The sequence below is a fragment of the Heteronotia binoei genome, chromosome 3 (genome assembly GCF_032191835.1).
Source record: "Heteronotia binoei isolate CCM8104 ecotype False Entrance Well chromosome 3, APGP_CSIRO_Hbin_v1, whole genome shotgun sequence".
NCBI classification, from domain to species: domain Eukaryota; kingdom Metazoa; phylum Chordata; class Lepidosauria; order Squamata; family Gekkonidae; genus Heteronotia; species Heteronotia binoei.
In genome coordinates, this window is record NC_083225.1 from 134,298,035 (window position 1) to 134,321,428 (window position 23,394).

A 23,394-nucleotide genomic window follows, 5' to 3' on the forward strand; every position below is an offset into this window, starting at 1 on the left:
ATAGGCTTCTGTGTTATGGCTCTGTACTTGCAATCAACATAACAAGTATTTAAAGACTGCGATATTTGGAGAACGAGAGCTGGCCTCAGTGAACCAGGAAGTAAAAGCTGAAGGTGTACTGGCAATCAACATAACTAGTATTCTAAAGACCACGATAGTTGGAGAATGTGATCTATTTATTTATTTATTTATTTATTCGTTATTTATATCCCGCCCTTCCCACAAGTGGCTGATCTGGGCTTAGTGAACCAGGAAGTAAAAGCGGAAGATGAGAGGAGCAAGAAGAAGGTCTTTGCTAGGGATTTTTTAACCATAGAGAAATTATGATCTCCATTTTGAAAGAGGGAAAATTGCCAAAAACTGTTAAAAATCAATATCTCAGCCCAGGAAGGTAGGAGAAGGACGAAATTAGTCTTATTTTAAACAGCAAGTTCTAAGCTACTGGACTTGGCGCTGGATTTATAATTGGAGCCTTTTGAGTTTTGCGAGGGGTGGGTTTGTCAGAAGGAAGATTAACTCGTGCAAGATCTCATTCTTTGGACAAAATGCTGGTTTGATACCATGGAAGCCGGTTTGATACCATGGAAGCCAGGATTATGAAGGGTGTGGAGATGATAACAGCTAGCAAAAAAGAGCTTAAGAAGGATATTGGAGACCTTAAAAAAGAAGTTGAAGATTTTAAAGATGAACTGGATATGGTTAAAAACAGGGTCAAGGAGGTTGAAGATAAAGTTGATATACATGCTTCCACCTTATTAAAACTTCAAGAGAAGGTAACAATTCATGACTGCAGATTAATGGAAACTCAAGTGCGTCTGGGAGGAATACCTGAAGGGGAGGGAATTGACTTAATGGATTATATGGTGAAAACAATTGCTGACTATTTAGAGGAAGATCCTGAAAAATTCAGAAACATGTTGGACAGTGTCTATAGAGTTAATTCATCATATGCAAAAGACAAAGGCCTACCAAGAGATATAGTTATAAGACTAAGGTCAAAGGATGTGGCAGGGAAAATTCTAAATAAAAGTTTCCAAAAAGCTCTGACAGTGGAAGGGAGTAGAATCAAATAATGAAAGAGCTGCCAAGACAAGTGATAAACGACAGGAAGAAATACAAGAGATTAACAGAGAAGCTGCGTGCAGAGGGAACGAGATACAGATGGATACTACCCGAGGGTTTGGGCTTTGAACAACGTGGAAGAAGGATTACAATAAGGAATGAGCAAGAGATGTACAGTTTTTTTTAAGATAATAAAGATTCTGCATCATAATGGAGTACAAGCAGTAATGAGAGGACTATTAATTACATTGAATAATAACGATAAGAGGGCTAAAGAAAAGCAGATGTTAGTCATACAAAATGAAATAAAGAAAAAAGATAAGAGGGCTAAAGAAAAGCAGCTGTTAGACATACAAAATGAAATAAAGAAAAAAGACCAGGGAAAAAGAAATTAATAAGGGAAATTACAATATTACAATCCCAAGTAAAACATTTGTTGAATAAAGAACTAGAATGGAACTTAAAAAGTTTGCAACAGAAATCGTTTGAAGGTGTGAATAAACCTGGGAAATATTTAGCTTGGCAACTGAAGAAAAAGAAAGAAAACAAAATTATCAACAAAACTGTGGCAAATGGAAAAGAGATAGTGGATCAAGAAGGAATTAAAAGAGAATTTTTTAAATATTATGCAAATTTATTTAAAGGTGTGAAAATCAAAAAAGAAAAAATGAAAAAGTATTTACAAAATATTAAAATAGCACCCCTGACTGAGAATATGAAAAAGATTTTGAATGACCCAATAGAAAAAAATGAAATTGAAGCAGCAATAAATGTAATGAAAGTAGGTAAGGCACCCGGGCCGGATGGATATACAACTAAATTTTATAAAATTCTTAAAGATGAGAGAGTACCAAAATTGCAAAAATTGATGAATACGATAAGAATAAAAGGGGAAATTCCAAATAATGGAAAGAAGCTGTAATTTCGTTGATTTCCAAGGAAGATAGAGATGTCACAAATGTAAAGAACTATAGACCAATTTCATTACTAAACAATTATTATAAGATATATACAAGAATCTTGGCAGAACGATTTAAGCAATATTTGATCAATTTTATAAAGGAAGATCAAGCGGGATTTCTTCCTAAAAGGCAAATAAAAAATAATGTAAGAACTATTGTAAATATTGTAGAATATTATGAGAAGCATCCAGAAGAAGAGGCGGCGTTATTTTTTGTAGATGCAGAAAAAGCCTTTGACAATTTGAACTGGGACTTTATGTTTGCAGTAATGGAAAAAATTAATCTGGGAGAATATTTTATAAGAATGACGAAAGCAATATATACGGATCAATACGCAAAATTGTGTATAAATGCAGACCTTACAAAAGAAATGAAGGTGAGCAAAGGTACAAGACAAGGATGTCCGCTCTCACCATTGTTGTTTACAATGACTTGAAATTCTGTTAATGCAAATACAAGATGACAAAGAGAGGATTTTCTTATAAATATAAATCATTTGCAGACGATATTGTGTTTATAACTGAGAATCCGATTCAAGTGGTACCTTTGTTGATAGCTAAGATAAAAGAATACGGAGAAATGGCAGGACTATATATAAATAAAGAAAAGTTGAAATTTTTATGTAAAAATATGCAACTAAATGGACAGAAAGAAATGCAGAGTATGACGGGATGCGAAGTTACTTCTAAAGTTAAATACTTAGGTCTAGAAATAACTATGAAGAATATCGATTTGTATAAAAACAATTATAAAAAGTTATGGTGTAAGATGGATAAAGATATGATGAAATGGAATAGACTCAATTTGTCCTTGTTGGGTAGGATTGCTGCAATTAAGATGAACATTCTGCCAAGAATAATGTATTTGTTCCAAACTATTCCGATTGTGAAAGATAGCAAACAATTTAACAAATGGCAAAGGAAGATTTCTGAATTTGTATGGGCTGGGAAGAAATCAAGGATTAAGATGAAAATTTTAACAGATGCTAAGGAGAGAGGAGGTTTTCAACTTCCAGATTTAAGATTGTACCATGATGCAGTTTGTTTGATGGATAAAGGATTGGATGATGCTGTTAAATAAAAAACTTTTATTGTTAGAAGCTCATGGGAACAAATTCAGCTGGCATGCTTATATGTACTATGGGAAAAATAAGATGGACGGTCTTTTTTCTCACCATTATATCAGAAATAACTTACTAAATACATGGATAAAATATAAGTAATATGGTGATGAAAGACAGCCGCTATGGATAGTGCCAGTAGAAGTAATAAAAATAACAGCTGAATCTGATGGCTCAGGCTGAGCGGGCTGAAGCTAAATCCGTCGAAAAGAGAGGTCCTTTGCCTGGGTCGCCGTGGTCCGGGGAGGGAGATTCCCTTACCGGCCCTCGATGGTGTGCCTCTGTCAGCGGCGCACAGGGTTAGGAGCTTGGGGGTGCTATTGGAGCCTACTTTAACTATGGAGGCCCAGATAGCGGCCACTGCCAAGTCTGCATTTTTTCATCTCAGGCAGGCAAGGCAGTTGGCTCCTTTCCTGGAGGACGACGACCTGGCAACAGTGATCCATGCAGCGGTCACCTCGAGGTTGGACTACTGCAATGCCCTCTACATGGGGCTGCCCCTGTGCTGAACCCAGAAGTTGCAGCTAGTGCAGAATGCCGCTGCCCGGCTGTTGTTAGGGCTCCCTAGATGGGAGCACATTCAGCCGGGGCTTCGGGGACTGCACTGGCTGCCGATAACATACCGAGTTTGGTACAAGGTGCTGGTTATGACCTTTAAAGCCCTTTATGGCCTGGGACCTGCCTACCTTAGGGACCATCTCTCCCCACATGTTCCCCAGAGAGTGCTGAGATCGGGGTCCCAAAACCTTCTTACAATCCCTGGGCCAAAGGAGGCCCGTCTGAAAGTGACCAGAGACAGGGCCTTCTCGATTGCAGCTCCTTGTTGGTGGAATCAGCTCCCGGAGGAGGTGAGGGCCCTGCGGAGCCTTGAACAGTTCCACAGGGCCTGCAAAACAGCCCTCTTCCGGTCGGCATACAATTAATTGTTATCGGAATGCCTGAACACTCAATCTCGAACACCAGATTATTTAATACCGGAATATTGAAGAATTGACTTAAAGAAGGTAGCATAGTACATACTGAAGTGAGCTTTATGTGTTTTTATATATTTTATAGATATTTTATGTATTTTATTGTATAATTATAATTATTAATGTATTATTAATGTATTTAAATTTATTTTGTTGGTTTTTATGTTGTAAGCCGCCCTGAGCCCACCTCGATGGGGTAGGGCGGGATATAAATCGAATTAAATAAATAAAATAAATAAATGAAGACAGAGGGTTGTCATATAACCAACTGTTAAAGATTCAAGGTGATAAAGTTGAATTAAAATCTGCAGAAGAGTTAAATAACAAATCAGCCAGTATCATAATGCCCCTGTATAAATCGATGGTGCGGCCTCATTTGGAGTACTGTGTACAATTCTGGTCACCGCACCTCAAAAAAGATATTATAGCACTGGGAAAAGTCCAGAAAAGGGCAACTAGAATGATTAAAAGGTTGGAACACTTTCCCTATGAAGAAAGATTAAAACGCTTGGGGCTCTTTAGCTGGAAGAAATGTTGACTGAGGGGTGACATAATAGAGGTTTACAAGATTCTGCATGGGATAGAGAAGGCAGAGGAAAGAAGTACTTTTCTCCCTTTCTCACAATATGAGAACTTGTGGGCACTCAATGAAAGTGCTGAGCAGTTGAGTTAGAACGGATAAAAAGAAGTCTTTCTTCACCCAAAGGGTGATTAACACATGGAATTCACTGCCACAGCAGATGGTAGTGGCTACAAGCATAGCAAGCTTCAAGAGGGGATTGAATAAACATATGGACCAGAGGTCCATCAGTGGCTATTAGCCACAGTGTATTGTTCGAACTCTCTATCTGGGGCAAGTGATGCTCTGTATTCTTGGTGCTTGGGAGGGGCAACAGTGTGAGGGCTTCTAGTGTCCAGGCCCCACTGATGGACCTCCTGATGGCACTTGGGTTTTTTGGCCACTGTGTGACACACAGTGTTGGACTGGATGGCCCATTGAACTAATCCAACATGGCTTTTCTTATGTTCTTATAATTACTTTAGTTTTGAGAGAATATTTGAAAGAAAATTATAAGCTGATACAACCTATGCTATCTTAGTACATGTACCTTACTATCTGAAAAGGAGAAAAAAAGGAGTTAAACAGAAAACACAAACTTGGTGATAAATGACATAAAATATATTTTCCGTCAAAAAAAGGGTGACACACAATAAAACTATTAGCATATTTTGATAATGTAGCTAACCTTCATAGCATGGCCACTAAGTTATTCAGTAGTGTACTATCAACATACATATTATAGCATTTTAATTATGTTCAAAATTAGTCACATTTATAGACCAATTTCGCTATTAAATAATGACTATAAAATATTTACAAGAATCTTGGCAGAACGGCTTAAACAACATTTTATAAACTTTATAAAGGAAGATCAAGCAGGGTTTCTTCCCAAAAGACAAATAACAGACAATATTAGAACTGTTGTAAATATTGTAGAATATTATGAAAGACATCCAGAAAAAGAAGTAGCATTATTTTTTGCAGATGCAGGAAAAAGCATCTGATAATTTAAATTGGGACTTTAAGTTTGCAGTAATGGAAAAAATGGAGCTGGGTGAAAACTTTATAAGAATGATAAAATCAATATATTCTGAACAAAGTGAAAGGTTGTGTATAAACACAGATCTTACAGAAGATATGAAAATTAGCAAAGGTACTAGACAAGGCTGTCCACTTTCACCATTGACTCTTGAAATATTATTGATGCAAATCCAAGAAGAAAAAGAAATAGAAGGATTAAGAATAAAAAGATTTACTTACAAATATAGAGCTTTTGCTGATGATATAATGTTTATAAATGAAAACCCCATACAAGTTACACCTTTGCTGCTAGCTAAAATATAAGAGTATGGGGAGTTGGCGGGACTTTTTATTAATAAAGAAAAATAAAAAAAATTCTGTGTAAAAATATGCGGATGAACAAGCAACAAGAATTACAGAGACTAACAGGTTGTGAAGTCACCTCTAAGGTAAAATACCTAGAGTTGGAGATAACAATGAAGAATATTGATCTGTTTAAAAATAATTATGAGAAGTTATGGCGTAAAATGGATGAAGACATGTTAAAATGGAATAAGCTTAATTTGTCATTGGTGGGTAGAATAGCTGCAATCAAAATGAATATCTTACCAAGAATAATGTATTTGTTTCAAACTATTCCTATTGTGAAGGATGGCAAACAATTTGATAAATGGCGAAGAAAAATCTCAGAATTTGTGTGGGCTGGGAAGAAACCAAGGATTAAAATGAAAATTTTGACAGATGCAAAAGAAAGAGGTGGGTTTCAACTGCTGAATTTAAAATTATATCAGGTAGCAGTTTGTTTAGTGTGGATGAAAGAATGGATAACGTTGTTAAATAAAAAACTTTTAGTGTTGGAAGGTCACGGATATAAATTTGGCTGGCACGCGTATTTGTATTATGGAAAGAAGAAGATGTATTTAGCAAAGAAATAATTTGCTAAATACATGGATTAAATACAAGAAATATGGAGATGAGAGAAGACCATTATGGATAGTGCCAGCTAAAGTAATAAAAATAACGGCTGAGATAGGTGAAGAAAAGTGCTTGTCATATAATCAATTATTAAAAATACAAAGTGGCAAAATAGAACTGAAAACTGCTGAAGAGTTGAATCATAAATATGATTGGTTTCAAATGCAACAAATAATGAGCTTGGTGGAGAATAATATTAAAACTGAAGGAATAAGGAAAGAGCAAACAGAATTGGAAAAAGTTCTGCTTGGAGACAATGATAAATTAATTTCAAAAGTATATAAATTACTTTTAAAATGGTCTACAGAAGATGAAGTAGTGAAATTGCAAATGATTAAATGGGCAATTAATGTAAATAAAGAAATACAGATGGAAACTTGGGAATATTTGTGGAAGAACTCTATGAAACTTTCAACATGTCAATTAAAGAAAACAGTTTTAAGTTGATGTATAGATGGTATATAACTCCTAAAAAATTGGCAAAGATTAATAATAAGATGCCAGACAGATGCTGGAAATGTAAAAAGCATGAAGGTTCTTTCTACCATATGTGGTGGACTTGTGAAAGAGCTAAAATGTTTTGGCAGATGATTCAGCAAGAGATTTCTAAGATTTTGGGATATGTGTTTAACAAAGTTCCAGAGACTTTTCTGTTGGGACTACAAATGGAATAATTTCCAAAAGAAAATAGAACTTTAATCTGGTACTTGCTCTCAGCCGCTAGGACACTGTATGCGCAGTTGTGGAAGCAAGAAAAAATACCAGAGAAATGGGATTGGATTATAAAAGTTATGACATGGAGTGAAATGGACAAATTAACAAGAATATTAGGAGACTATGATTTAGAAGTTTTTAAGACGGAATGGAAAAAGTTTAGAAGACATGTAGAAAAAGAGTGGAATATAAAAGGACATTGGACAATTTTTGATAATGATTAAGTTTTAAAAAGAAGAATAATATAAATTTTTGTTTTAATGGTTAAGGGTACCTTTAAGTATTTGCATTTTAAGTAAATAACACTGGCGGGGGTCAAGTAACGGGGGGGAGGGGGGATAGAAAGTAATATATGGGGTAGATAAAAGAAGCTTTTTTTTAAAAGATGTAAGATATAGATTTATTACCATGTTACCAATAAAATTGTTTTAAACACAAAATTAGCATTTCAAGTCTCTAATCAGTATCAGTTTCTGAAACTTCTAAGTCTGAGCCTACATCTCTACCCCCATGCAGCTTTTTCGAAAATTTTAGGTTTGCACAAATTAAACCAAGCATCTCTATTTTTCAAATATTATTCTGTTTGTCAATTTAGGAGAATGTTTCCAAACATAGACCAGTTTCTTTTACATGTTGCAGAAGATGGGGAAATATGAAAAATCTGTGAAGCAAGAGGAATCAGAGGCTGTGTTATATGCAGACCTTGCCACAGTGTTGCAGAAGTAATATGTTTATTTAGCTGAGTTCCAGACTGCAGCCCTGGCTCAAATTTCTGATAATACTTTGCATTCTGCAACATTAGAGAAAACCTTTCCTACATCAAGGTTTGCTTGTGTTGCTTGTTTGTTAAGCCAGTCAAATGCATCAGAAATGCTATCACCTCTATTATGACCACCTTTGAATCTCAGATTGAAGAGATTTGCAGCTGCATGAATTGGCTGACACCAAAATTCTTCTTGCTTTTGAATTAAATATTTCACCTTTATTTCTTTCGAATCTTTGAGTGGTGATATGCTTAGATTTTCAAATATAGGGGATTTTATCTGTGCAATAAAGTGAGGTATCTCTGACAACAGACACTGTCTGATTCAGATACATTGGTTGCTGAAGGAAATGGATATGGAATCTTCAGAGTTCTGTAGCTGAACCCTGAAGATATCTTTATCAAAAACAGCATTCTGTACGTTCCTTACTTCTTTAAGATCTTTGACTACAACTGCCACTTGAAGCACTTGTTTTTTTATAGTAAACTTTCAAATGAGAAAACACCATTATTCCATCTAGTTTTACTACAGAATCTGAGTGTCACTATTTTATTCTAACCATTCTTACTTCTTAAAGACTGCAGCTAAATTTTGAGTAGATTTTACATGTTTTATAACTTCTTTCACTCTTCTGTAGATCTTTTCCACTGTGTCCAATTTTATGAAATAATTAAGAAGCAGGTTTTGGGCACACAGTAATATGTGGAAATTTATCTATTATGATTTCCTATGCTGCTTTCATATCACTTATATTGTCAGCCATCAAAGCAAATACTTTACCACCCCGAACCTGTTCTATGACTTCACAAATTTTACTACTAATGTATTCTGCAGTGAGTCTATTCTTTCCAGTTTCAATGCTTTTGTTAAACAGTTGAGGTGTTATCATAAAATTTATGATTCCTTCACCCAGAACATTTGCTCATCCATCTTCAAGTACTGAAAGATTTATTTATTTATTTATTTATTTATTTATATTAAGATTTATACCCCGCCCTTCTCACCTAAGTGTCTCAGGGCGGCTTACAACATAATAATTAAAACAACTTCAGTTTAAAACATTTAAAAATACAATTAAACCATAAATTAGTAAAAAAAAAAAACAAGATAGAATAAAACCGGCGGCCTATAGATACATTTTGTTCCACCCAAGATGTTTTACATTGTCAGCTAATGTCATAGGCCTGCCGGAAGAGGACTGTCTTGCAGGCCCTGCGGAATTGCCCTAGATCCCGCAGGGCCCGCACCTCTTCCGGCAGCTGGTTCCACCAATAAGGTGCCGTTATTGAGTAGGCCCGATCCCTGGTGGATTTTAGACGGGCCTCCTTTGGCCCGGGGACTACCAACAGGTTTTGTGAACCTGAGCGTAGTACTCTCTGGGGAACGTGTGGGGAGAGACGGTCCCTAAGGTAGGCAGGTCCTAGGCCATATAGGGCTTTAAAGGTAATAACCAACACCTTGTACCGGACTCGGAATATTACTGGCAGCCAGTGCAGACCCTGGAGCCCCGGCCGAATGTGCTCCCATCTTGGGAGCCCTAATAACAGCCGGGCAGCAGCGTTCTGCACTAACTGCAGTTTCCGGGTCCGGCACAAGGGTAGCCCCATGTAGAGGGCATTACAGTAGTCCAGCCTCGAGGTGACCGTAGCATGAATCACTGTTGCCAGGTCGTCACGTTCCAGGAAGGGGGCCAACTGCCTCGCCCGCCTAAGATGAAAAAAAGCGGACTTGGCAGTGGCTGCTATCTGAGCCTCCATCGTCAATGAAGGCTCCAACAGCACCCCCAGGCTCTTAACCCTGCCCGACGCTGTTAATGGAGCGCCGTCAAAAACTGGCAGGGGGAGTTCCCTTCCCGGGCCGCAGCGCCCCAAGCAAAGGACTTCTGTCTTCGCCGGGTTCAGCTTCAGCCCACTCAGCCTAAGCCACCTAGCCACTGCCTGTAACGCCCGGTCCAGATTTTCTGGGGCGCAGGCGGGCCGGCCGTCCATAAGCAGATAGAGCTGGGTGTCATCAGCATATTGATGGCAACCCAGCCCATACCCTCGGGCCATCTGGGCAAGGGGGCGCATATAGATGTTAAATAACATCGGGGAAAGCACCGCCCCTTGAGGCACCCCACAATCAAGCGTGTGTCTCCGGGACAGTTCCTCCCCAATCGCCACCCTTTGTCCCCGACCGTCAAGGAAAGAGGAAAGCCATTGCAAGGCCAACCCCTGAATCCCTGCGTCGGCAAGGCGGCACGCCAGAAGCCGATGGTCGACCATATCGAACGCTGCCGATAGGTCCAGCAACATCAGCACCGCCGAGCCGCCTTGATCCAGATGTCGCCGAAGGTCATCTACCAGGGCGACCAGCACCGTCTCCGTCCCATGGCCCGGGCGGAAACCAGACTGGTAGGGGTCAAGGACAGAAGCATCCTCCAGGAAGCTCTGTAGCTGCAACGCCGCTGCCCTCTCTATAAGTTTGCCCAAAAAGGGCAAATTCGATACCGGCCGATAGTGTGCCAATTCGGTCGGATCTAACGTTGTTTTCTTCAAGAGGGGACGGACCACCGCCTCTTTAAGCGCTGATGGAAAATGTCCCTCCAATAGGGATCTATTTATGATATCCCGTATAGGATATCTTAGCTCCCTCTGGCAGGTCTTAATAAGCCAGGAGGGGCATGGGTCCAATTTACAAGTTGTTGGGCGTGCAGATAGGAGGATCCTGTCAACTTCTTCCAGGCTGAGCGCGCCGAAGCCGTCCAGAACACAATCCGAAGACAGGCACGGAGCCTCAGGTTCACTAGCTGTATCTAATGTGGCAGGGAAGTCGGAACGGAGCGATGCGATTTTATCCGCAAAAAAATCCGCAAAAGCCTCACAGCCAATTTCCAATTCATTAAAATTTGGTCTGCCCTGTGGCAGCGTTGTAAGGGTCCGAATTGTATTGAACAGTTGTGCCGGGCGCGAAATTGCGGACGCAATCTCTGCCGCAAAGTTAGTTTTCTTTGCGGCCTTGACTGCCATCTCATAGGACTTCATAACCTCTCTATAAGATGTTCGAGTCGCTTCATCTCGGGTACGCCGCCATTGCCTCTCTAGTCGTCTGAGTCCTCGTTTCAACCGCCGCAACCCCTGGTTATACCAGGGTGTCGGCCTTGAACGAGGGCGCAGAGGACGCCTAGGCGCGATCTCATCGATGGCCCCGGTGAGCCTACTATTCCAAGACTCCACCAGGTCATCGAGATACAATGTTTCATTGATCCCCCCTCCCCAAATAGATTGTATGACACATTCATGTTCAGTTTCTAGAAGATCTGATCAAAGAATATCTACTGCGGAAATATGATGGTCTTCATAATTTAAATACTTCCTGCCAATATATAAGTGATCAATAATGGTATCCCAGAGGCAAATACTTCCTGCCAATATATAAGTGATCAATAATGGTATCCCAGAGGCATATATTGGTTAGTTTTTCTTGATCTTTGGGTATCATCTTATATATAAATGAAGTTATTCTTGGAAGGGGTTCTTTGCATGCAGCTGATGAGAGATACCAGTTCACCATCACCAGATGAAGTTGATTGGCCAACATTTTGTAATATAGACATCTCAGGGGGAAAAAAAACAGGGCTTCTGAACTGACACTATTTGGTGCTACTTTCATTGTTATCCACCTCACTTATACACATGAAAGATTTTTCTGCAGGACATTTTTTACATGTTTGGCCATCCTTGTAGCACTTCTTTTAAAAATTTGCACAACACAGTCCCCTCTCCACAAAAGGAACTGAAGTATGTTTTAGAAAACAGCCACACCATTTTGTGGAGGAAGGGAGAAGAAAGGCTATTTAATGATGTCATGCATACATGAATAGTACAGAGCTGATGCCAGCATGTCAAGGTTTTTGTAATAGCGGCCTGTGATGGATGACACCTTGTTCAGCCCTCCAGGCATCCCAGGAAATCACTGCCTACAGGGGAGAATAGACAAACACTAAACGACATCCACTAATGAGAGGCTGTGGAACCTCTGGGATTGGATTTAAGAGCTGCATATGCCTACAGCACACCCCCATCTTGTCTTTAAAAACATTGTGCTTATTCAAAAACTTCCAATTTTTCTCACCCTTAAATTTTCCCATTTTACCCCCCCCCCCCCCCCCGGGCATTCACATCTCTATTAAGGTCCTATTGTGAATCTCAAGAGAAAAAGAAAACAGATTACATATTCCAACAGCTCCATCTGTCTACCCACTACAGAGCTGCTCAGCCATTAAGTCTTCTATGGCCAAGACTTGTAATCACTGAGAGGGTCATACCACAGATAGCAAAAATCTAACAATGGGGAGAGGGAATAATAACCATGAAATGATGTGGATTATAAACAAAGCACTTTGTTTTTATTGCTTCATCTAGAGATATTTGCACTAAGAGTCTGATCAACAAATAACCTAATATTTTAAGAAACATGAAAACACATATGATATCTGGGAACAGAAAGACCTTAACTCATTTTAGTCTCACTTTTCTTTTCACGAAACAATTTCAGTTATAGGCTAACTCTTTTCAGTGCCATCAGGGCTCAGTGCATTTAAACAGAAAGTTGCTGAAGCCCCTGAAAAAAGTGTATTTTTTACCTCAACTAGATAAACCAAATGCCAACAAGCAAGAATTTATGGCAAGCTCAGTTTATTTCTTGGCATGTGTTATAGTGACTAGAGGTGGACACAAACTGGGAGAACAAACCCATGAACCAAACAGTGGACTGCCATAAATTAAAAAGGCTCCATATGAACTGGTTTGGTTTGTGAGGCTTGTGATGTGGTGGAATACCACCCCCCGCCCCAGTATGCTGGAGACACCAAGCTTACAGGGGATCTCTGGCTGACTCTACCTGTTGTCCAGATCTGGAGAGACACCAGACTGGATATAAATGATGGCACTGATAAACTGCTCTCCCTGCTCTACCTATGACTGGACAGAAAACCTGTGGAAAACTCTACCCACACTGCCTTTCTCACAAGCTTCACAATATAGCATAAGCACCATTTTTTAATATTTTATAACTTACATCCAGTTATTGTTAGAGGATCTTAAAAATGACATAAGAACAGGTGTAAACAAAAAAGCAATGCATGCTCTGAATCAGTTTAATAAATATATTCTGTTCAATTCCGTTGTTTTTACCACCTACACAAGAGACATAATTTTTTAGTTTAAAATTAATCAAGCATAAATTATGAAAAAAGTAAGAAGCCATTAATTTAAGACCTTTATACTTCCAAAACACTTTGTTCTCACAACTAAATATAAACACACGATCCAGAAGCGTTGAATGCACAAAATAAATAGCTCATACGAACAAATTAATAACTGTGCAATATGAGGCATATAATAGAACAATTAGCCATGTGAAATGGCTTTAGTATGTCAAATAGTCTCTCAAGAAATATTCTTATTTTCATCATGAAACCTACTTCACGTGTATCTATATGAACATGGTTTTCTTAAATTATGGTGTATTATGTACTACAGAATTGTTAGTATGAAAAAGCATCCCACGAGCTAAAAAGCATGCAGAGAAACTGGAATCTAAGGTTATGAGCAAGCAAAAGCTTTTCAAGAAACAAAATATTCCAATCACCTGTTTGATAGAGAACTGAACCCAACCTTCTGGATTTGTTCTCAAGCAGGTGATGGGTGAAGTTTTAGTCTTCTAAAAGAGGGCTGTGCATACACACCTCATGTTTATTTATTCAGAATATTGTATCTCCTTAGACTTAAGTAGCAAACAACACCACAAAAAGTTGCAAAGACACACAAAACATGACAGTACATTAACACAAGAAAATATATATGAATCAAAAATGTACCACACAGATTAAACTATTGATGTGGGTCTTCCAAGACAATCTGAATTAGAAAATCTTACAATTCATATTTATATAATTTAAATATTTACATGTTCATAAAATTTAAATAATGTTAGCAAAAAAGGCAAATATACGCAGGCTTCACACCCCACCTGTAGCCCATCTAACCTGTTGGTGACTATTCACCCATATATTTCCCTCATAAACTGGTGCTGATTCATCAGGGAGAGCCATCACCTCATCAGTGCAGCTGGGCAGCGAGAGCATGTGGAGATATCCAGCCTCCCGGCTCTTCCCTACCGACACCCATCAGGTCGAAGTCCTGACATCAACACTGTGATCCCAATCTTACCACACTGTACTCCCAGGTTCCCTCCAATAAAGTTCATCTATTGCATCCATCCAAGGTGTTGGTTGACCATGGGAGGCATTCATGGGGATGCAGTGCAAGCCAGATGATCCTCACAGAAAGAACTCCAGCAGGGCTCATCTTTACAATGATGCTGCCACAGCAGTGCACACAGATGGGTGAGAGGGGAAGGCTATGCAAAAGGCTGCTGTCCCCACAGCCAAAAGCATAAACAGCACTCCCAAAAGCTGCAGGGCTGCCCCATGAACTGTCACACATCCGTCGGGGGGCTCCCCGGGAGGAGACGAACCAACTCAGCAGCAAGCACAAACACAAGTGCCATGGGTGCACACAAATGGATTGTCCCTGGTAAAGGTCCCTGGGCCCATGGGGCCAGCATGGGCTGACAAACCATATAGGAACCACCATACAGAGACGTTGGGATATGGGTGCAAACGGCAAAGTAGTAAACGTTTTTCTATATGAGAACACTCCTGCTGGTCTGGATATTTGAAGAGATTCTCATTCTATAGTTTCAGACAAAACCTTTGTGACAGTCAAAAAAGCAAGACCAATATTTATGAGAAAATTGGAATACAACATTACTCTAACAGTCAGGGGGGGGTTTGGTAGGAGGAACTCCTTTGTATATTAGGTCACATACCCCTGATGTAGCCAATCCTCCAAGAGCTTACAGGATTGGCCACATCAGGCGTGTGTGGCCTAATATGCAAAGGAGTTCCTACTGCAAAAAAAAGCCCTGCTAACAGTTAAGGTTTGGTCCTTTGGTATACAACGTCTAAGTGAGACAATGATAAAACAGAAGGCTGCTGGTTGAACAGGAACAAAGAAAAACAAACTGAAGGAGTTCTGTGTGAGTTATCATGGCTTAGCCTGGCAGATGGGGTGTAGAGTACAAAAAGTAAATGCCAAGAGTAACAACTGGAAGTGTATGCTTTTATTTTCAAAGCATGTCACACTGGATGAGAGCCAAGGATGTGGAATGGCTAGATTACATCTCTGTCTACCACCAAATGGATTTTACTTAATCCATGCCCTACAGATAACTCCTACACAAATACATATTTGCTTAAAACACATCATCATCCTGATAATAGGAAAGGATTAGAGGGGGAAATAGATACTGGTTTTACCACAGCACATGATCATTATAACAAAATGCGTTCAAGAATGTTCGGGAAAAATGCATGTATATACATTTCACTAGGTTCCAACCTCTCTAGGTCAAGCTGCAAAGCTGAAATGATTTTTATTGTCTACTCCAAAGCAATGTAGAATGGTAATACAAATTTTGTCTCCATGATCAAAAGGCAGAGCAGGTAGGAAATAGCAAAATCTTACAAGTAGTAGATAAGGGGCCCCTATCATCATCAAAGTGACAGCTGCTCCGCCCACACAAAAAACGAACGTCGTATGTTTCCTTATGGGGGAGTGACGCTACAGTCCCCGAGGGAGCGACTAGGGATCCCCCCCCTCCCAAGGAATGCCAGCTGTTTCCTAAGGGGGAAAGGAGGGTCAGCCACTGGTGTAGCAGGCTTCATATTGTTTGAGGGAAAAGCGTGTTTTGCAACTCAGACGTTATTTAGAGAATTGTGGAGATGCAACGGTTCTAAGCGGCCATAGTTTGGAGAGGAGACATACCCAACGGATAAAATGATGGCTTTAAAACTGAGCACGGCTAATCTTATACGTGTAACACCTCCCTTTAACATCAGGTTGCATCAGGTTGCGTGTCGATACAACTCATGCTCTTTAACTTGTTCATTAATGATCTGGAGTCGGGAGTAAGCAGCAAAGTGGCCAAGTTTGCAGATGACACTAAATTGTTCAGGGTGGTGAGAACCAGAGAGGATTGCGAGGCACTCCAAAGGGATCTGTTGAGGCTGGGTGAGGGGATTTATACAGGGGAGCATTATGATACCGGCTGCTTTATTTTCAATTCCCTTGCTAATAATTCCCAGCGTGGCGTTGGCCTTTTTTTTATCACAATTGCACACTTTCTTGACATTTTTTTCAGTGAGTTATCTACCACGACCCCCAAGATCTCTCTCTCTCTCTTGGTCAGTCTCTACCGGTTCACACCCCCATCAACTAGTATTTGTAGCAGGGATTCTTGGCCCCGATGTGCATTATTTTGCACTTGGCCACGTTGAACCTCATCTGCCATGTTGTCACCCCACTCACCCAGCCTCAACAGATCCCTTTGGAGTGCCTCGCAATCCTCTCTGGTTCTCACCACCCTGAACAATTTAGCAGCATCTGCAAACTTGGCCACTTTGGTGCTTATTCCCGACTCCGGATCATTAATGAACAAGTTAAAGAGCATGAATTGTATTGACATGCAACCTGATGTTAAAGGGACGTGTTACACGTATAAGATTAGCCGTGCTCAGTTTTAAAGCCATCATTTTATCCGGTGGGTATGTCTCCTCTCCAAACTATGGCCACTTAGAACCATTGCATCTCCACAATTCTCTAAATAACGTCTGTGTTGCAAAACCGCTTTCCCCCCAAACAATATGAAGCCTGCTACACCAGTGGCTGACCCTCCTTTTCCCCTTAGGAAACAGCTGGCATTCCTTGGGGGGGGGATCCCTAGCCGCCCCCTCGGGGACTGTAGCATCACTCCCCCATAAGGAAACATACGACGTTCGCTTTTTGTGTGGGCGGGGCGTGCATGTGTGGGCGGAGCAGCTGTCACTTTGATGATGATAGGGGCCCCTTATCTACTACTCTTACACTATGTAAAGACTGTCACTAGATTTGCTGACAAGTGTAACCTCTGGAAGTTAACCATGCTGCTTTAGTAGCCAATTATTATTTGCCACAAACTGCAAGTTGTTCTTTTCTCTTCAAAGGAGATCACTGCAGCACACATAGGGCTCTCATTTCACTTTTTAAGTAACAACATAATAATTGCCACTGCAATTGTCAGCCATAGTTGTTCATGGGCACCAATCATGTCACCTTGAAATTCTTCAATTTTTGGGTTAAAAGTTAGAAGGAAAACTGGTCATGACAAGAAGAGTTGGGCTGCAGTCCAAAGCATGCTTACAAGGAAGTAAGTTACACTGAACTCCATGGGATTTACAGCATGGAATAAAATATTAATGTCTTCATTCTTCCCCTTTGTCCCAGCATGATATTTCAGCAACTGCCCCTCCCTGCTCTCTGTAGGGAGAAGAGACTGGTACTTCAAGTACAGTTATAAAAAAGGTTACATATAAAATAAAACTCGGAAGGAATGTTATCATCATTATCATCATATGGCATTGTGTGTAGTAAAGCCAGGAATTTCTAAGATTGTCTGGCAACCAGAAGTTCTAGCTCTTTTAGCGTTATGCACCACTAGGTGGCAGGCTAATTTTTAAATTTTAAGAGATGTTTCAGAGGTGGTTTGCTATTGCCTGCCTCTGTGTCACAACTCTGGAATTCCTTGGAGGTTGCCCTTCCAAATACTAGCCAAGGCCGACCCCAGCTTAGCTTCCAAGATCAGGGGGAAGAGATATGATTCAACAAGAACCATAAATATTTGTTATGGTTAAATGAGCAATACCAATTAATTTTTCAGTTTTAAGAGTTTATATTTTATTTGAGACAGTAGTAGTTAAGTACTGTTACTGGGCACGATCCTTGATTTAGAAGTGTTTTGTCATGTGATGTTATAACATTGCTTTACATTTAATAATAAAAACAGATTTTTTTTTAAAAAAACAAAGCAGGTTCTAAATGAACTCATGATGTAGAGTCATGGTTCCCAAAGTGGGAGGTGCTGCCTCCTTGGGGGGAGGGGGGTGGAATTACTGTCATCTGTGTTTCTTTCTCTTTTTTCAAGTTTTTGAAGTTAAGTCCTGAAAGATGATTCCTCTCAGCAACAATTGTGCAGCATAAAAAGGACAACAGAATTTTCATTACAGCTGGATGAGTCAACTTTGGCAAGTGATGAATCTTTATTTTTGGCTTATGAAAGTTTGGATCAAGAGTTGTTATTTTCAAGGCAACTAAGAACAGGTGACTAAATAATTTATATTGCTGAGCAGTTCTTGAAAGACGAGGAAATCCTGCTTACTAATATATTTGCTTGTGTAACAAATGAAGTCCATCCATGACTGGGCACAACCGCAGGTACATTTGCTAACTTGAAAAAAGGAGTGCTAAACATCTTTACCATTCATCGCCAACATCTGGTTGCAAAAAATCTCAGTGATCAGCCACACAAATTACATACTGTCATTTACTGCAGCAAATGCAATTAACCCCTCCCAAGGAAAAACAAACTATACTTTGGCATACGGGTCAAAGTGATCTCACATTACAGCAAAAAGGAATGAAAACCTAATAGCTCTCTCAGTCACAGCATTACATAAGAACATAAGAGAAGCCATGTTGGACCAGGCCAGTGGCCCATCCAGTCCAACACTCTGGCCCTGGTTCACACAGTGTGTTGAGTCCGTGTTAAACTGACCCAGTTCTGTTCCGAATATCTTTGTTCCGGATATTATCGATTAGACTGCCATACTGCAATTCGAACATCTCTGCGGTGAAACCGTCTTCTGCCGTCCACACGACAGCACCATGCAGTTTTTTCTCCACTTTTATGCATGTCATGCGCATGTGTACATTACATGTGTACATGCGCATGTCATGTGCATGCGCACATGTGCATATGCATGCATGCACTTAGGTTAAAACATTATGTGGTTATGCAGTTATGTGCATATCGCTAAGTAGTAAAAAAAATGGTGACCGTAAACCAGATGTCTGAGGCTCCTTTTGCTCTGGGACAGCCTTCAGACATCCGGAAGAACTATCCAGACAAGGAAACTACAAGGTGAAACTGGAGAACTCAAAAACCACCACAAAGGAGCAGGTAACAAAATACTCCGGTTCAGAGAAGGATTGGGGGGGGGCTACTACGAGTTAATACCAGGAGGCAGATGTTGCTGTCTGATCAGCCACTTTTAATCTGGTATGAAACAGCAGTGACAACTGATTATACTGTGTGTCTGAACAGCCCCTCTGTGTCACACAGTGGCCAACCCCCCCACAAATGCCATGAGGAGGTTCAAAAGTGGGGCTAGAAGCCCCTCCACTTTGCCCCCCCTCAAGCACCAGGAATACAGAGCATCGCTGCCCCAGACAGCATATCAATAATATGCTGTGGCTAATAACCACGGACCTCTGCTCCATGTGTTTATCCAATCCCCTCTTGGAAGCTGGCTATGCTTGTAGCCACCACCACCTCCTGTGGCAGTGAATTCCACATGTTAATCACCCTTTGGTTGAAGAAGAACTTCTCTCTCCTCCCAGTGCTTGAGAGAAAAGCCGGAATTCACTGGCACATTAGACTCATTAAGTGTTCTTCAAGGTATGAGCTTTCATGTGCCTTGTGGTTTGTTGCTGGTTGGAGTCATCAAATGGTGAGTAAGGTCTCTCTCTCTCTCTCTCTCTCTCTCCCTCCCTCTCTCCCTCCCTGCAAGTGATGCTTTGTCTGTATTCTTGGTGCTGGGGGAGGGGGGAAACAACAGTGGGAGGGCTTCTAGTGCCCTGGCTCCACTGGTGGATATTCTGGTGCTTTCTGGGCATTGTATGAGAGAATTTTGGACTGGATTGTCCACTGGCCTGATCCAACATGGCTTCTCTTATGTTCTTTCTTTCCATGTCTTTTTCTTTTCTTTTCCTGTCCTTCCATTTCATTTTTTCCCTTTCTTTCCTTCCATTTTTACTGGATGAAACTTTTCTGTTCAACATACTGTTGTTGCAGACACAGGAGCTCTGCCAATGAAAAGTTAGCACCCCCAGTTGTAGCCAGCTGGCCTTTCTATGAGATTTCTGTGTGAGTGAGAGGTGTGGAGCAGAAAGAGATTATTGGAGATTACTGCTGTATATCTCAACAGCACTGGAAGTGATGATACTATGAACTTCACACCATTTTACTGGTCCTGTTTTTAACAGCTGTCTGACACCAAAATTAAACTCCTCCTGTAGATATTAAAAAGGATGAAAGAAGTTAACTGGTTAAATATCTACACAACAGGTTGCTTTTAAAGGCATGGGAAACACAGCCAGTAAAAAGCTGCAAGCCCCTCATAAATATCCTTTTTGGGATAACTGTAGAAAAGCTTGTATGAACTTCATACAACATGAAATTAATTCATTAATTGCAGTACAATTCACTGCTACCTTCCACAGCAATTTCCTAGTGCTTCAGCCAAGGAAAAGTATGAAAAATAGCTGTCAAAAGATTTTCTTGGAACCAAGCAAGCTTGGTTGTAGTTTGAAGCAGGGTTCCAGTTAGTAGCAGCTGAAGGAAGGGCCTACTAAATGTGTCAGCATATTTTGAGGTAAAGCAGCTGCTAGGGCCCAGTGTGGGTGGTACACAGTGCTGGCATTCCTGATGGCAATGGCAACAGCATTCCCAACTGCATACACTGGCCAGCGTTGTTGAGGAAGGGGTGTGTAGGTGGTGCAGGCTATTGAACATGGGCATTAGGAGCGCTTGCAAGCTGGAGAAGAACACACAAACAGATAGGTACATGCAGGTGTGGGGGTGGAAAGAGAAGACCCTGGGAATGTATGAAAAAGTTGCATACCGCCCACTTTCCACCCCTATTTTGGCTCAGCCTTAGTTTCAGAGAGATTTTTCTGAAAACGAAGTTACTTCAGAAGAAAAGGCAGGTTTGGGGGAATGCCCTGAAAGTGACACCACAGGAAAAGGTGGAGTTTTGGTTCAGTGTGCCTCAGAAGTGACATCACTTGGCCCTTGACCTGGAAGTGACACCATAAGAAATGACATGATTCCTGTCTCCCAGCTCCACCCCCAAAGTCCCAGCGCCGCCCCCAAATGTTAGTGGACCATGAAGAAGTGTAAAAATAACTGGGCCATGGGAAATAAGAGTTTGGGAAACCCTGATCTAGAGCAACTTCCCCCTGTAAAGTTGAGATGATCAAATGATGTACTCCCTCCTTTTATTAATATCTACAAGTGCTTACTGAAGGTGTCTGCAGATGACTAAGTAGCTGCTTTGCACACCTCAGTCAATGGGATGCCTTGCTGAAAAGTGGCAGATGCTGATTGAGACCTCGTTGTGTAATGGGACACTGGACAGATGCCTGCTCACAGGCTCTCTTGAAAGTAAATACAATCCACCTAGATATTGTCTGGGCTGACACAACCTTTCCTTTAGAAGGTTCAGGAAAACAGACAAATAATTGCAGGGTCTTCCTAAATTCACGTGTTCTTTTAAAATAAAACAGCAAGGCACATTTCACATCTAATGTATGTAACTTCTTTTCTGCCTCATATGATGGGTGTGGGAGAAAGAGTGGGAAGTGAGATATCCTAACTAAGGTGAAATCTGGAAACTACCTTAGGTAAAAAATGTTGGGTCTTAGCACTACTCTATAGTCATGAAACATTATAAATGGGTAATCAGCTCTGTTTCATAATTTTCCCTACTATCCTTGAAGATGTAATAGCTACTAGGAAGGAAACTTTGAAAAATTGGTGTTCCAGAGAGTAAATGGCCAATGGTTCAAAAGAAGATTGCATTAAGTAAGTCAAAACTAATGTCATAGACTACTGTGTCATAATAGGAGCCCTAGGCAGGTACAAACTATTGAGAGGCCTTTTCAAGAATCTTGTTTAAATCTCATGTGAAAAGAGGAATTTTCCCTCCATAGGGACATGGAAAGCAGAAATTGCTGCTAAACAGACCTCAATAGATGAATTTGATATCCCAGAGTCTTTTAATAACAATAAATATTCTAATACTAGAGACAATGGACAGGTGACAGGAGACGTCAGTCTATTTTCCAACAAGCCTAGGAAACATCTCCATTTAAAGGTATAGGAAATCCTAGTTGAGAATTTATGAGCATTAACAAGAATATTAATTATAAAATCAGAAAAAGATTGATCTCTGGTTTTAGCAACAAAACACTTAGGTGTAGGTTCTTCATGCCTGGAGGGGGGGGGGTACCCAGTAGATCTGGTACCCAAGGAAAGTGGATAAACCTGCCTTTTGACCTCTGTAGGAGGACCTGGAACTAAATCTGTCTCAGCCAGAAAGGAGTGATCAATATGCAATGGGAGACATCTTTGACCAATTTGGCAACAATCCTCCCTATTAGAGGCAAGGGAGAAATGGCACAGAATAGGGTCTGATTCCAGGTTAACAGAGAGTGTGGGTCTCCTGCAGCCCAGCGGGCATAAATTACATGACATATTTCTTGAACTTATTTGCACTTACTTTGAGGCTTCAGCATTTTTTTCCTGTGCTTTCTGTAAGTCTTGCAATTCAGAACAGATGTTTCTCTCTTCATCTTTATCAGACACCCCACATGCATTTCTAGATACTGAAAAGCCAAGTATTTCTGGTTCAGAATGTGCCCCATTCTGGTGGATAGCTGGACTTCCAAAGTCCTTCCCTGTTCTGCTCCTGCCATCTCCAGGGATGGACTGTTCAGTTTCTTTCCAGGAGGACTTAGAAGCAATACCAAATAAATTCCCAAGAAATTGAAGAAATCCATCTTTGGGCTGTCTGTTAATGGCAGTCTTGCCTTCGTGAGCCAAACTCGGCAGACTACTTGCTTTTTTTAGTTCTTCCCAAGTTGGGGACTTGCTCAGTTCTTCAGTTGAGAGGTTCTTATTTTCACAGACTGGAATCTGTAAAGGAAAGAGAGGATTTCATTATTCATAACAGAGACACAAGCTAGTGTTATCATCATATTATATGGAACTTATTTAGTATGCAGTGTCAGAGGGTAGTCGTGTTGGTGCAGTAGGACAGTCAGTAGCACCTATGATGAAGGGAGCTTTGATTCTCAAACATCTCAAAATCTTCTCAGTGTCTAGGTGCTACTTACCTAAAATACAGCTATTCAACCCTACTTGAAAGAGCACAGGGAAGATACATGGGATGTCCCCTTGTTTTATTCTTGTAATAATAATAATAATAATAATAAAATTTTATTTATATCCCGCCCCCCCCGCCGAGGCAGGCTCAGGGCAG

General features: G+C 40.5%; 1 protein-coding gene across 1 annotated transcript in view; it reads right to left on the reverse strand.

Moving 5' to 3' along the window:
• CRYBG3 (crystallin beta-gamma domain containing 3) overlaps positions 1 to 23,394 on the reverse strand; it is a 122,717-nt gene that overhangs the window by 67,999 nt on the left and 31,324 nt on the right. The window contains exon 3 of the mRNA XM_060234496.1: positions 22,633 to 23,048. Coding sequence (XP_060090479.1) covers positions 22,633 to 23,048 — 416 coding nt within the window. The remainder of the gene's footprint in view (positions 1 to 22,632; positions 23,049 to 23,394) is intronic.